General features: G+C 41.1%; 1 protein-coding gene across 6 annotated transcripts in view; it reads right to left on the minus strand.

Annotated features, from left to right (window-relative positions):
* Positions 1-14,383, minus strand: part of dlg1a (discs large MAGUK scaffold protein 1a) — a 115,515-nt gene that overhangs the window by 76,512 nt on the left and 24,620 nt on the right. For 2 of the 6 annotated variants that reach the window (XM_025899800.1, XM_005457147.4), the window contains exons 1-2: positions 12,860-13,533; positions 4,082-4,426 (exon numbers count right to left, since the gene is read on the minus strand). The exons of 2 other annotated variants lie outside the window; for them this stretch is intronic. In XM_025899800.1, the coding sequence (XP_025755585.1) occupies positions 4,082-4,426; positions 12,860-12,922 (408 nt within the window). In that variant the 5' untranslated portion in view covers positions 12,923-13,533. Of the gene's footprint in view, positions 1-4,081; positions 4,427-10,855; positions 11,044-12,859; positions 13,534-14,383 lie in introns of those variants that run through there. 2 more of the 6 variants (XM_025899801.1, XM_005457150.4) reach the window with 2 other exon arrangements.

The raw sequence follows: 14,383 nt of genomic DNA on the forward strand, positions 1-14,383 counted from the left end.
TGGCCAAAAATATTTATCACGATATATATTTGAAAATTTGCGATAATAATATAAATGACGCGAGACAAAATACTTTACAACTCTACAACTTTATTAGTGCCAAAAAACCCCATCAATGCATTTTCACTTAAACAAGCAGCTGTTTTTTATGTGCATTGAAGCTATATAAAAATTTAACAGTGCAAATGCAAATGCCGCAGTACGTATTACTCCGTAAGGCTCCTGAGTACGGTAGCCGTAATGCTCCGACAATCCATCAAGCGGTGCAGCTTTGTAGCTTAGCAAAGTGGTACTAAAACATTTTTTGACAGATTTTTGAGCGCCGTGTACCACATAAAATCGGTTTGGTACTAACGGTAATAATGACGGCCCGCTTGCATGCTCTACCCAAAAATGTGCTTTGGTATGTATCTGACGGACGAAAGCCAAACCAGTTCCACACCACTGAAGTTGCAGCATTTTTACAAACCAATTCTGGTTCATCTGTTTCATTCAACGATCTGCTTTTGCCTTTCTCATTCTCCCTCACCGCCATGCTTTTTCCACCATGTGCGTATGAAAACAAAGGCACTGCGCATGTGCGTTTTACCCATATTCTATCGCGATATTTCATTTTCTTATCATTGCCTAACTTTATACCGGTATTACCGTGAATGGTATGATATGGCCCAGCCCTAATTCCTCCACATGTTCAGGTTCTAGTGCACATGTTACTGACACCAGCGCAAAAAGGCCTGATGGTGAAGACCAGTCATGGCACAAGAATCTCAGAACAGATTAAGCTGTTTGGCATTGACAGACAAGCTTTTCTTGGTCAAAATTTCACGCTCGATTCTGCTGCTCAAACCAAAAATGCATTGTCCTTAAAAATGTGGCTCCATTTAAGGGGAAGTAAACTAAACAATGATATGATAATTGTAAGGTAATGGTTACTGCCAAGAAACACTGTTACACCAAAGAAATAATTAACCAAACACAAATTTCTGTACTTTTTGTGCAAAGCTTATTTAATTTAATATCACAGTGAAAAAGAGGTGTAATAAATTGTGAGCTTGGAATATTTACAGGAAGATGTTGTATTAATAAATCAGAGAAAATAAACACAAAAAAGTATGTCTGTGTGTGTGTGTGTGTGTGTGTGTGTGTGCGTGTGTGTGTGTGTGTGAAGACAAGGGAAAAAAAAGGTGGAGGGGGGTGGTGGGGTGAACATGGGGAGAACAGGATGGCAGCTCCATCTGTCATACACAAGGAAGCCAGATCCAGCACCTGTGGTCACGCACATACACACACACACAGACACACATGCATGAACACACACCATTTGGAGAGGAGAAGTTCTCAAAATAAACCAAATATCCAAATACACACACACACGAGTTCCTCATCACAGATTTTATACAGACAGACAGGTGATGAGCTGCTGGAACGGACCGCTCTGCAGAAAGCAATGATGATAATGCAGATAATGATGCCATGCTGTGGTAAGGGCCAGGATATCAAGACCTCTAAGGCATCTCCATAAAGTAAATGGAGATAAATGTCATAAGAGAACGTCACAGGGGACTGAGTTTAAGTCCAGATGGCATCCAGCAAGAACGGCAGCCCAAAATTCTTTGGTTAAATCTGCAGGGACGTGCAGTAATTGATGATTGTCATTATTGTCAACAGAAGAATTTGTGTAATTTCAACAACAACAAAAAAAGTTTAAATATAAAACAACAAGAAGGGAACATGCAGCCACAAGGTGGAGCTCCATGACAACTGTGTCTTCATCATGCTGACAAAATGAAGCGCTTCAGCTTGGTCCAAAGATCTCCCAGCAGACAAATACTGAACTTGTGCTGACTGACAACTGAGTCAGTGCAGAGACAATCACATTACAGCATATAATGACTTAGATGTGACACCCTACTAATACACATCCTCCTCTGCTTTGGCTGCCAGCACTGAGAGCTGCCTCAACTTACTCACAGACAGACACAGAACCACTACTGACAACATAAAGACGTGATATATTAAAATAAACCGATAACCACACATGCCAGAATTGAAAAAGGATGCATAAGTGCGGGAGAGGACAGTGATGGGGACAAGTTAAAAAAAAGGAATTAATAAAAGTGAAGAAGTAATATTAAAATCTGCTTATCCTTGTGAAAAGACCCTACATTCTTTACTACAATATGATGGGAAGTAATTTGTCATTATCAATGTGCATATAATTTTGTCTATTAAATGAAAAGACCATAATTATAATTTACCAGACACCAGTAAAGCTGACAATACACAGAACATCAATATAGAGCAGAAGAAAAAAGCATATACATTATGGATATGCATAGAGTGGCCAACGAGTGTGTGTGTGTTAGAGAATACATGACAGCGTGCTCTCAGAGCTGTGCGAGTACAGAGACGCGAGCACTAATATGTGGACAGATACAGTCCAATCAACCAAAATAAAACGATTACCAGGCTACGCTGTGCGATTATGAGTGTGTGTGTGAGCGATAGAGCGTCAGAAAGGAGAGAAAGACAAAGCGGGGGGAGGCAGACAGACGCAGAGTGAGTGCAGAACAGAGATAGTAATGGGCCTCATTACTAAAAAATGGGACAAGCATTCGACTGAATCCCCTGCATGCACAGTTCTGCAAAAGTATTCTCCCGGTACAAAGAAAGGCTCTGTGCATGGAAGCAAATTTAGGCCAGTATCCGTGACTTCTAAGTACTTTCAAAAGAGGCCCATCTAATTCTGAAGTCATAGAAAAAGTTCCCCTTTCTGCTGTCTGCGTCACCTTGACCAGCGCCACAGAAAGTCATCAGCTCCAAACACGGAAGGTAGAGTTATGAGACCTCATATCAGACTAAAATCCACTGTTTTGTGGATTATCACCCTATCAAGAATAGGATTGCAATGTTAGATCAATTTAGACAATATCAGTGAATATCAGGGATGCGATGGCTGCTTGTTAAACAAGTTTATTTGGGTTAGGTTAGTTTGAAAACTTCAAACTTTGCAGCAATGCATTCTTATAAAAACTGCACCATTTTGACTTTCGCTTCACTACATTTTCTGCTGTTTTAAAACAAAATCAACTTACAGCAGCTGAAGAATAACACATCTTCATATTCCGGCAACTCAAAGCTTTTGGAAAATATTGTGGTCTTGGTTAAATACTGAAAAGACCAACCAGGGCTGGAGGGGTGAATATGTTTATTTTACTAACATGAGCCACAACCGCATTCACTCCCGAGCCCTTATCAAAATGGTTTTGTGGCCTAAAACTAACAACACACAGAGATCAGAATGTGAACCACACTCTGGAATCAAATTTCAACACGTTGCTTAATGGAAAAAAACAAAAAACTATCTAACAAAATACTGCTGCGTATATACCTAATAACAGGCATTATACCCAATAATACCAAATTATTAAAGGAGACCCATGATCCTCATGTCTGCCTACTTTACTAGAGTAGCTTTGCATGATTCACAGGGACAATAATCTTGATTTATACAACACTGAACCTTGGTGCAGCCCCTCGGTTCATCTGCTGTCTGAAAAAAGCTCTTTTCGCGCCCTTCCTTAATGCCCTTTAAGTCAACTTTCTCCTGATTGGCTGCCTCTCATAAACAGGTTTGAACATCAGGTTCAACATGTGTCTGAGGTCACCCTCTGGTACAGAGTCAAGAGCACAAAAAGCTATGAAAAAAGCAGCATTCATGCTCATGTATCATTTTGCCAGTATAAATACAGAAAAGCATTATAGAGCTGTCATTTGAGGCATTAGCAACTGTCATGTAATTAATATATATTCTTAATGCTTATTTTCTGTTTATATTGTTTTATAGAGCCCAGTGTAGGAAAACGCCCTTGTGAGTTAGAATGTCGGCCAAAAGTCACAGAGTAGACGGCATGTCTTGTGCAGAGAACAGGAAGTTTCGGTGCACAGGCATATTAATAAATCAGAATTTAATACAACTTACTCATGCATGAATATATACAGTGTTAGCTTCAGGTATGACACTATGTTTGTCTTTGTTGTAGAGCCAAAGTCACAGAGACAGACGGCCAGGGTTAGTTACCTGAGCAGGCGTGATGTGTGTATGAGTGACATATCCATGAACGTGTTGAATCTGAGATAGCTGACGCTCCGCCACCTGAACCAGCTCCGCTCCCCGGAGGTCATTGTGGTGACCGAGAGAGCCGTCCCTCCCCAGTGACCGTTCCCTTTCTCTCTCCATGGTTCCAGCACTCCCTCCATCTCTCCTCCAGGTTCCTCCCTCCCTACCCAAGGTCCCTCCATCCCTCCCCAGGGTACTTCCATCCCTCAGCTCTCTGGCTACTCCCATTTGGTGATGATGGCAGGGATGATGGTGGAGTTTTGGGGCACCTGGTGATGCCCCTTCCTCTTCTTGACACCGATACTTCTACAGTCAGAATGGAGGGAAGAAAATGCGAAGAGGGAGGAAACAAGAGGGAAATTTGAAGGAAAAGCAAGTAAGGGAAAAGGAAAAGACCCCCAGAAACACAGGAGCAACAGGGCAGAAATGGTTGGAAAGATGGAATATAGTAGGATGGGATAAAAGGAAGAGAAAAAAAGAAAAAGAGGAAGAAAGAGATTAAGTTTGAAGACAAGTTCAGAAGCAGAAAAGCTTGAGTAAAGCTGGAAAAGAAGAAAGCATTAGTGCAGATCCGCAACCAGAATAAAAGAGCATAGCAGAGCACGAGTGTGCGTGCACACATGCATGTGGAATGAGATGTTTTTGTAGTACAGTTTGTGTGTGTAAGGACATGGCCCAGTCCAGGTGTACACTCAGCATGGGAGTAATTGTTTCCTGAGCTTTCCATAGCATACATATGTGAATGTGAGCGCGCGCACACACACACACACACACACACACACACACACACACACACACACACACACATATATATAGAGGAGAGAACAGAAGTTTTCTGGCAAAATAAGATGCAAAACTGAATAAGGACAGTGAGTAGTAGACTGACTGCCTCTGGGAATAACTGTTTCTTTCTATCCTTGTCATCGCTCTATACCTTCATCACGCCTCTATGCCTTCCACATCTATGACTCTCACTGCACAAAGTCTTATGAGTTTCTCTCCTTGGTCTCGTTCCACATTCCCACACACTCTCACTGGCTTCGTTTTAATCTTTTTTAAAAAGTATTTGATGATTTTTCTGCCTAACTGGACAGAGTAAAGCAGAGGGAGTTGGTGAAGCATGTGGGGGAGGGATGCCGGGTCCTTTGCTAGTTTTTGAATCTATGACAGTTTGTGTATATAGTGTAAAAACTGAGCCAGCAGAGCAGCAAGAAAAGGGACACGCTCCTTCCGGGACGTACACTGATTAGGTGGATCCGGGTAAAATCCTTTATCCCTCATTAATTTTGCTGTTAAAATCTAAACCAACCGCAAAAAGAAGATACTGATAAAGAGGCACAAATGGGTTTTAAAGCTTCAAGACAAATGGAACTTGAATCCTCTGATCATATCAACGCCATGATAACAGAGTAATTTTAGCTAATTTAGCAAGTCAAGTCAAAAACAAATAATCTAAATAGAATCTAGTGCCACATAATATATTATGGGCTTTAGATTCACAGCTTGAGCCAAACCCTGGTGTTAAATTGAAGTCAGAATGCATTGCATACAGTGTGAAAAGCCCCTTTAAGAGGTTTGTTGCTCTCCCAGGGTAGACTACTTGGCAGCTAACTGCATGCAGACTCAGTGTACTGCTCCTATAGCAAGACATATAGCAGTTGAGAAGTTTACTAATGACGTGTCTAAAGGCAAGAATGGGCACATTTAATATATCAGAGAAAACAAGCTCCACAGGGGTAGGAAAGACTCTTGTTTGACTCTTATTTTCTCTCTACTTCTGACTGACATGCCGTCAGCACATTTCTGTTCACTTTCACCAACCATTCACGCTGCAGTCCTTAAAGACTCATACAAAATACTTTAAAAAGTGTTAATTTTTAACTCCAGATATTTATTCTGGCCCTCAAATATTTCTGATGTACTGCGCTTCTGTCTTGGCTTTATTTTTCAAACCAGGAAGTTGCATAAATCTTTTACACTTTTTGCTGAAACCTGAGCTTTTGGCAGCTGACATATGCTGACCATATTATTTCTATTTTTGTCCAAGTTTAATATGTATATCACTGCTGTGATAGTGGGGAGGTAGAGAGCGTACAGCGCGATCCGGCGGGGAGGTGTGGGATGCCGGATCGGGCGCCCCCATTCCGGCTCTCCTCTCTGCTCTCTCCTATCTTGTCCCTTTTGGCTTACTTCTCTCTATTACTTTTTCTATCCCTGTGAAGAAGTGAGGCTCCATAAATATTAAAGAGGTAAGTATTACTTCTCAGTTGCAGTGAATTGGTAGAAGAAAATAAATTGTAGAAAACTAAACAGAAGAAAGTAGAAGAGAAATAACAATTTAATATAAATCAGTGACACACTCCGGGGCCTGATCAACCCTGGCAGGGCCTCCTTGGATGAGGGTGTCTAGTGATAATGGCCAAAACGCCCGATGAATTCGAGGTCCACTACTGACAATGTGTCCCAAATTTTAATATGATAATCTAGATCAGGTCTCTAATCCCTCAACCTAACCAAGGACGGTAAAAAATGGCAGATTAGCTCAGGATAAAGGACCGAAACATCCTGTGATGTGTCCCGCTGGTGAAGTTTCTGAGCTGCCTTTCCTCATAACAGCCAACCCTCAAGACTGTCTCCATTTGAAGCAATGCATTATCATGGATTGTAACATCTAGTCCTTTTACTGAATCAGAACTAAAGCTATACATCTCACAGAAAATAAGGAACATTGTGAGAGTTCCTGTTAAAGCTCTGTCAGAATTTAGGAGCTAGCTACCACAAATGTAAAATAGAGTTAAATCTTTACCTCTGTTCTTGAATTTTGGGACTGAACATTAACCCAAAATATCACAGCAAGGTTGAGTTATGATTCTTTGGGTTTGTATTATTTATAAATAAGTCAGTCTGAGAAGACAGAAAATTGCTGTTAGCTTGTGTTTAAGTGTTTTGTCCTTGGAATAAACCATCTTCAAAAAAAACATCTGAACCACCTTCAAAAACCCAAAGAGGTCCTGTTCCCTTCTTTTTTCAAGCTCTCAAGACTTCAATGACATGGATGACAAAGAACCTGCACAGACACAGCGAGCTGTCTTTATTTTGTCTCGTCTCATTGTCTTGATTGTCGTCACCAGTTTCTTGTTTTCATGTTACCCAGCTGTTTCCACTCTCTGTGTTAGCCCTCAGTGGTCATTGTATAAATAGCTGTGCCTTTTCATTTGTCCCTCATTACTGTGTACCTGCTTGTCTGTGTCCCATGTGTTTCCCAGATCTTTCTTATGTTGTTTTCTGATCCCTGTTTGCATTTGCCTTTAACTCTGTCTCACCAGTTCTTGCATTGAGGTCTTAACGTACTGAAAGCCAAAAAAAGGTGAGTGAGATATTTCATCTACTAATATATAAGAATACAATAAGCTAGACTGCTAAAGAACTAAGAGTTTCCTTAGACTTAAACTTCTTGTCACAGTTTTGGTGATGAATAGATGGCACCCAGAATAATAACCACAGTTTGAGGGAGGGAGGTTAGAAATGGCTTTAGGTTGGGCATTTGGATACTGCTCTATGTCAATACAATGTCTTAGTAAAAACTACAAGAACAAGTGTGACTGTGTGATTTATTGTAGAGCTCCCACTGTGACTCTACATCAGTAACTACACAGCCCACAGTGCTAATTAAACATCTTTCCCAAGAGAGTATTTTAGACAGTTTGTGCAGATTTGAGCACACTGTTAAAAAACTGTTACTATGAATTATTCAGTATCAAATCTGATATACTCCTAATTCAACAGACTAAACATTAGTTCATTCAAGAAATGTAACCAATACATTAACACACCGATTATAACCACTGTTTGCTGACAAGGGCTCACCAGAGCATCAGAGCACTAAAGCACTATCACTACATTTGACCCTGCAGCTGACTGCCATCTTGGTCCGCAACAAGATGCCAAATCTATTCTGGATATTGTGTTCTGGGGCCGTGAGTGGGTGGCTGCTTTTCACAGGAGAAAACAGTATCAGCTAATTTCTGAGAATTCAAATGGACAAGGCAGTGTGTATGTGTGCGCCCTGTCTTGCACACCCCCCCTTACATACTTTAACCTCATTTACACCGGGATAAGGACTAAACACTGTTGTGATCTGACTCGATCTCAAGACTTGCTAAGACTTAGCGCTTGCTAAGATCTTCCTGCTAATTAGTCAGAAATGCCTCAGAATGCTCCTGAAAGCAGCGTCTGAACAGCCAGGCGCTAAGACCATGAAGAGGCTCTGGCTCACACTGTTGTCACAACACTGCCACTACTGCCCTCTGCACTCGCGCACACACATACTCAGCCATAATCCTATATTCTGTGTTTTTATTTTTCGCATGGCACAGGAACACCTCTGAACGAATGGATGCATGAATGAACAGAGACACCAAATAGGTCTCTTTTCACATCAGTGTGTGGGTTTGTGGCTGCTTGGCTATTAGGAGCTGAGCTTTCCTAATCAGGACTAGGACTGTGCCTGCAGAAAGCCCGCTGACCACACACACAGAAGCAGAAAGACAGGCGTGCACACTGAGACTGTCATGTGTTAGTGTGTCAGCCAGTCTTGCATAGCCAGAAAAACGTGACTAGATAGGGAGCAGATTCAGCATCCTAGTACATGTCTATGTGTTAGTTTGTGTGTGTGTGAGTGTGTGTGTGTGCGCGTGTATGTGCGCAGAGTAAAGCCAGGCATTAGTCACGCTTGGTGAGATATGAAAGAGCAGGGGATCCTCTGCCGTAAGGAACTTCTCGCACACACACACGTGCCTTCATCCTTCTCTCTTTTCTCCTATCTCCTACATCTCTCTCTCTCTCCAGTTCACTGGAATCAAGCATAAAGCAATTATTTCCAGAGAAAAGGTGATGACCACACTGATTTATCAACAAAGACAGCAAGAGAACAAATAGTTAAACAAAATGTTACTTGATCAATAAATCAATGGATACATTTGTCAAAGAAATTGCTTTTTCTCAGCTTATACAACGATTATGACAGCTTACAAATGATTTTTGTGCACACTATTGATATATTTTCAATAGCCTCTGATAAAAATGTAATTATTATGAACAACATGGATATTAAGCAAAAATTATACTATTGAAAGCATCGATAGCATTAAGAGGAGAACTGGGAATGTAACTGAATGAAAACTCATGTGATGAAAATAAGCATGCAGCTGAGAAGGTAAAGTAACATTAGCTGCTGTTTAGTCAATAATGTCTGTTAAATCTAAAATATGTGATCTAAGAATTAAAATATGTTTACAGAAGATTTCCCTCGCATGACTTCACAGTGACTGAATTGTCTCCAGCAAAAACACAGGCCTTAAAAGAAAGAGAGGAACACATTCATCTATTTTGAATGTGTTCAAATGTCTGACCTAGTTAAGGTGACTTTGATTTATCTTCTCAGGCACTTAAACAACATCCAAAATGGACACATTGCTTGCAAGGTAAAAGCGGTGACAGTTCATGTATTTAAAATATACTCTCCCCTGCTTTTAGCTAGCTTTAGATGTTAGCTTGAGATGGCCAGCAATAACCAGTCACTGGTCACATGCAACTATAAGGTATTTTGAGATGCTTTTGATTCAAAGGTAGGAAGTGGTGCAGATGGAAGCAGAAGCGCTGTAAGTGGGCCAGGCTGCTGAGTAAGCTAAAGGCTAGCCCAAGCAGATCAGCTGTTCCCCTGCTTTTTCAGCTAACTTTTGGTCGGGGCAAAAAAAAGTTAGACTTTCTCACGCTAGGAGTGAGTATACAAAACATTAGACACTGTCCTGCTTTCACCAAAACCTGACCTACTAAGTTGACAGAGAGTCCAGATGAGGAAAGGGTGGACTCTGTAATTACTCAGTGGCAAAAGAATATACTACAGTGGCATGATCATCAGTTGACCACTATGTTTTCTATTGTAGCAGTTCCTTAATGTTTGGCTGACTGGCTAGTTTTTATGATGCCACATGAAGCTAATATAACTTCTAAGACTGATTTCTGCTCTGTTGTGTATACTGTGGCTGTTTGGTGCAGGAATTACTTATCTTTCATCGCTGTTCGAGGCTTTTAGTAAGTTAGGAAAGTGAATGGTACATTCAAAAGCCCATCTGAAGCTCATGTAATATTCAGTTATCTGTTGTTGTGTTCAAACTTAGAGCCCAACAAAATTTGTACATGTAACCTGTAACTAGTGGCCAAAAAAGCTGCTATTTGCAATGCTACTGTTTGTTATAGCATTACAGACCATCGGCTAATATTAGCTATTTGCCAATTTACTGGAATCTGTATTAATAAATTAGAATTAAAACGTAAAGGAGAGTTCTGAGAAACACCCTGCAAACATGTTTTTTGTGTTGACCACCCTCTGGTGTTGGCAAGACATGTTTGGAATGTCAAACAGAACAAGCAGCTGATCAGACGAAGGTCAGGCAAAGCATAAACAAGCAAATGAATAACTACACATGACAAATATTACGGAAATCGCTTTATGTTTCAATATTTTGAAAGAAATATATGCTTTGGAATATAATAATCAAATTATTATTTTAAATTTTACCAAATCACCAAATATGGCAAGAGTGTAATTCTCTCTGTAGCGTTTATGACATATGCAAATACTGTGCATGCATACGTATTTGGAAGACTGCACCTGAAAGATGGAAGCTTTACAACAACACAGTTTTTCTAAAATCTCAGAAACATCATACTAACCGTGCAACTTTCTTCTTCTCCTCAGGATACACTCAGTTTTCACCCTCTCCAGATTTACTCCCAGAGGACAAAACTACAGCTCTTATTGCACCCACACTCGTGTTGACTCGGGCTCCTTCTCTAAAGCTCCAGTCTAACAGTTGTCTCCTGGCCTCCCTCTATCTAACAGGCTGTCATACTGAGGTGATCTAATAGGACAGAAGTGAAGTCCATACACTTTATTATGGCCTAACTGCTGAACTGTACAAAAGCAAGCCAAGCATGCACACACACAAATACTTTCAAAGACCAATGCTCCTACTGCATCTTCTTAAGTCGCAGTAGCGTACATCTCTTTGTAAAATAAACTGCCTCAAAGTTTTTCACATTCAAATGACACCAAGACTAAAACTATTATGACTGATAATTTTCTTCCCCTGTGTCTCAAACCCCTTTCTCAAGATCAGGTCTACTTTTCACTGTGCTATTTAGGCAAGTGTACAGACCCATTTATGAAGCCATTTTTGGGTTAGCTGCGTGTTTAATGACTATTCAAAGATGCTGCACAGTGTACTAACACTTCCTCCACATCAAAGGCACTGCTCCTGAAGCGCTTGGGTGGAGCTTTAATATTTCATATGTTGATTTTCCACTCAACTGTTTCAGAGTACTTGGTAAGACTATGATTGCCAATTTTAGCCCAAGCTTATTCGTTTAGCACAGGTTAGTGTTATGTAACTAACAACAAAGTAATAGCTATAGCTAGATTATGGCTCTACTGACACACAAAAGAAGGGACACATAACATGTAATTTCAGCCTTGCAGGTGTATGAGAATATCCCAGCATGCACCATGGAAAATACAGGATGTTCCCTTCCAGTACAAGAGGGTTATTATACCCTTAAGATGAGTTAACAACTTCTCTAGGTATAACAATTTAAAATATGATGTCAACATTCATGTTCCTGGTATACAAACCCTATTCGGTGCATACTATATATTTGGTAAGCTTTATAACTAAGAAAACAAAAGAATCAACTTGGCAAAAGCAGCAAGAAATTGCAGAAGTGTAATATCCTGATGTGTAGGAGTGTATCACTTAGGCCATCGACTGATGTGGGCTGGCACTGAGATCAGCTGATCTGTTGGGTTTGCAGCTAAGCTTGACTTTGTGACCTGCCTGAAGTAACACTTTACTTACTGGATGTTTTCTTAACTGGGAATCCTTAACAGAAATATAATGTGTAAGCTGAGAAGCCTCACCAGCAAATAGGACAAAGACTTTTTTAATGATTGCTCTTGACAAGTCAGTTTCAGCTTTGAATATTTTTTGAAAATAACTGCAGAAAAACAAACCAAATAAATTTAAAGTAACCGTAAACTGATTTATTATGAGGTCAGCATGCTACTTGGGCAAATAATTAAAGATCAATCACAAAACAGCAGGCAGACAGTGAAAACAATCATTAGTTGTAGGCCAAAACCAACTATTAAGTTCTCACTCTCAATGATAATTAAAGTAACAGACCAACATACCAAAGATATCAAAATTGCGTCTGCATTTAGATATGATGGTCTAAAATGAGGCCCTGCGTGCTATGCGTGATCTCAAAATAAACTGAAAAGGCATGTATTAGCTCTCACATTTGCAGTATCAGGAATTAAGAGGAAGATGTTGGTAATAAGCTGCCCTGCAGACCTTGTAATATCAAATCAGACAGCAGAAAACAAACCTGCCTCTCTCTTCCTCTCTCTCTCTCTCTCTCTCTCTAGCTCTTTAACACAGACACACACACAGCCGGAGCTCTCTCGCTTTCTGTCTTGCTCTCTTTCCGACTACTAACTCTTACCTTAGTTTACCTTGCCTACAAGCCCCTTAATAAACTTACTCATTACCTCTGTCCTTCTCTCTCAGCACATTTTGCCTAAGTCAGTGTCTCTCTCCCACGGCCCATAACTTCACCTGTGTGTCCCTCTAACTCTGCCGTACTCACAAACACAAACACGCAAAGCTCTCTACCTACCTTGCATCCAAACATCAGAGATATGGTGTTGTTGGTGCATGCTACTTTGCAGTGGCACAACATGTGGCTAACGTTAGCTAGCTGGTCCCAGACTGGGGGGGCATCCTAGCCTTCATACACACATTTCACACTCACACACCTCCACGCACTCACACAGACACATGCACACATGCACACGCATGTGTTCTATCTACCGCGCTCCATCCTGTCCCACAATCCCCCACTCTGCTGCCCTCCCACCCCCTGCCCACCCCCACCGCCTGACTACGGTCCTCAGCTGTGGCAGGCCAGCGTCCTCTCCCTCACGCTCTTCATCACTCCCATCATCTTCATCAGTGTAATCCTCATAGCTGGTCAGGATGCAGGGAGCACCATGGTCACTGTCTGCCCGTGTGTCAGCAAATGTATGTATGTATGTGAGTGTGTCAGAATATGTTAGCACGTGTGTGTGTGTCTGTGAGTGTGTTTTCAGTATGTTGTTATTGTCAGCATGTGTGGGTCAGTCTGTCTGTGTGTGTGCATGAATGAATGTGTGAGTGCATCTGTGAGTGTGTCAGTATGGATGTGGTCTCTCTTGTCCTCCTCTGCAGCAGCAGTCCCAATCCTCTATCTCCTCTCTCTCTATCAGTGTGAGCAGTGTGAGTGTTTGCCTCTCTCGTTCTATCACTACCCTTCTCTCTCTCTCTCTCGCTCACTCGCTTTCTCTCTCTTGCTTGCTTTCTTTCGATGTCCCTCTCTCTCCCTCTGCTTGCCTTGTTCACTTTCCCTCGGTTTGCTCCACTGCCTCTCTTGGCCCGCCTTTCAACAGCGAGATCAATGAGCGAAAAGGGAAAGAAAAGAAAGAGCAGAGACCTGCTTGCAAAGGTAAAGGGAGAATTAAAAATGTGTCTTCTCTCTCCCTGCATTTCTTTTACTCTTTGCGCCTCTCTCACTTTCTACCTGCTGCAGTAATGCTCTGATTTGTACAGCCATACACTCCTATACGCACAGAGTGAGGAAGAGTAAGGAAATGATATAGTATTATACCGGCTATTGGAAACTGAACTGATAAAATACTGCACAATAAGGGACAGGGAAACATAAAGAGTAAATAAGTGAGGCAGAGACAATGTTATTACATCATCCAGAGACACAATCCATGATCTGCCAAACATCCACGCAAAGAAATACCACTGGAGCAACTCGTTCATTTGACATTTGAACACAGCGCTGCTGTGCTGGTGGCACTGAGCCATTTGAAACCACAGGTGACTCTGAACCACTGACAGTGTGATCATAGATCAGAGGAAACACGGTGTAAAAAAGTCATCAGATTTCCCAAAAAACTAAAAACAGCTGACAAAATTTAAATATAAAAAACGAACCTGCCTCTTGCTCACAAAGCAGAGCGCGCTCTCAGGAGCAGGCAAGGTGAAAATCTAGGTCTGACACACAGATGAATTGTGAGAATCAATTCATATTAAAGTTCTTATATCTAAGCATTTTATTTTGAAAATAAGTTGGTTCTAACATCATCTTGTTTTG

The sequence above is a fragment of the Oreochromis niloticus genome, linkage group LG17 (assembly GCF_001858045.2).
Source record: "Oreochromis niloticus isolate F11D_XX linkage group LG17, O_niloticus_UMD_NMBU, whole genome shotgun sequence".
Classification (NCBI taxonomy): domain Eukaryota; kingdom Metazoa; phylum Chordata; class Actinopteri; order Cichliformes; family Cichlidae; genus Oreochromis; species Oreochromis niloticus.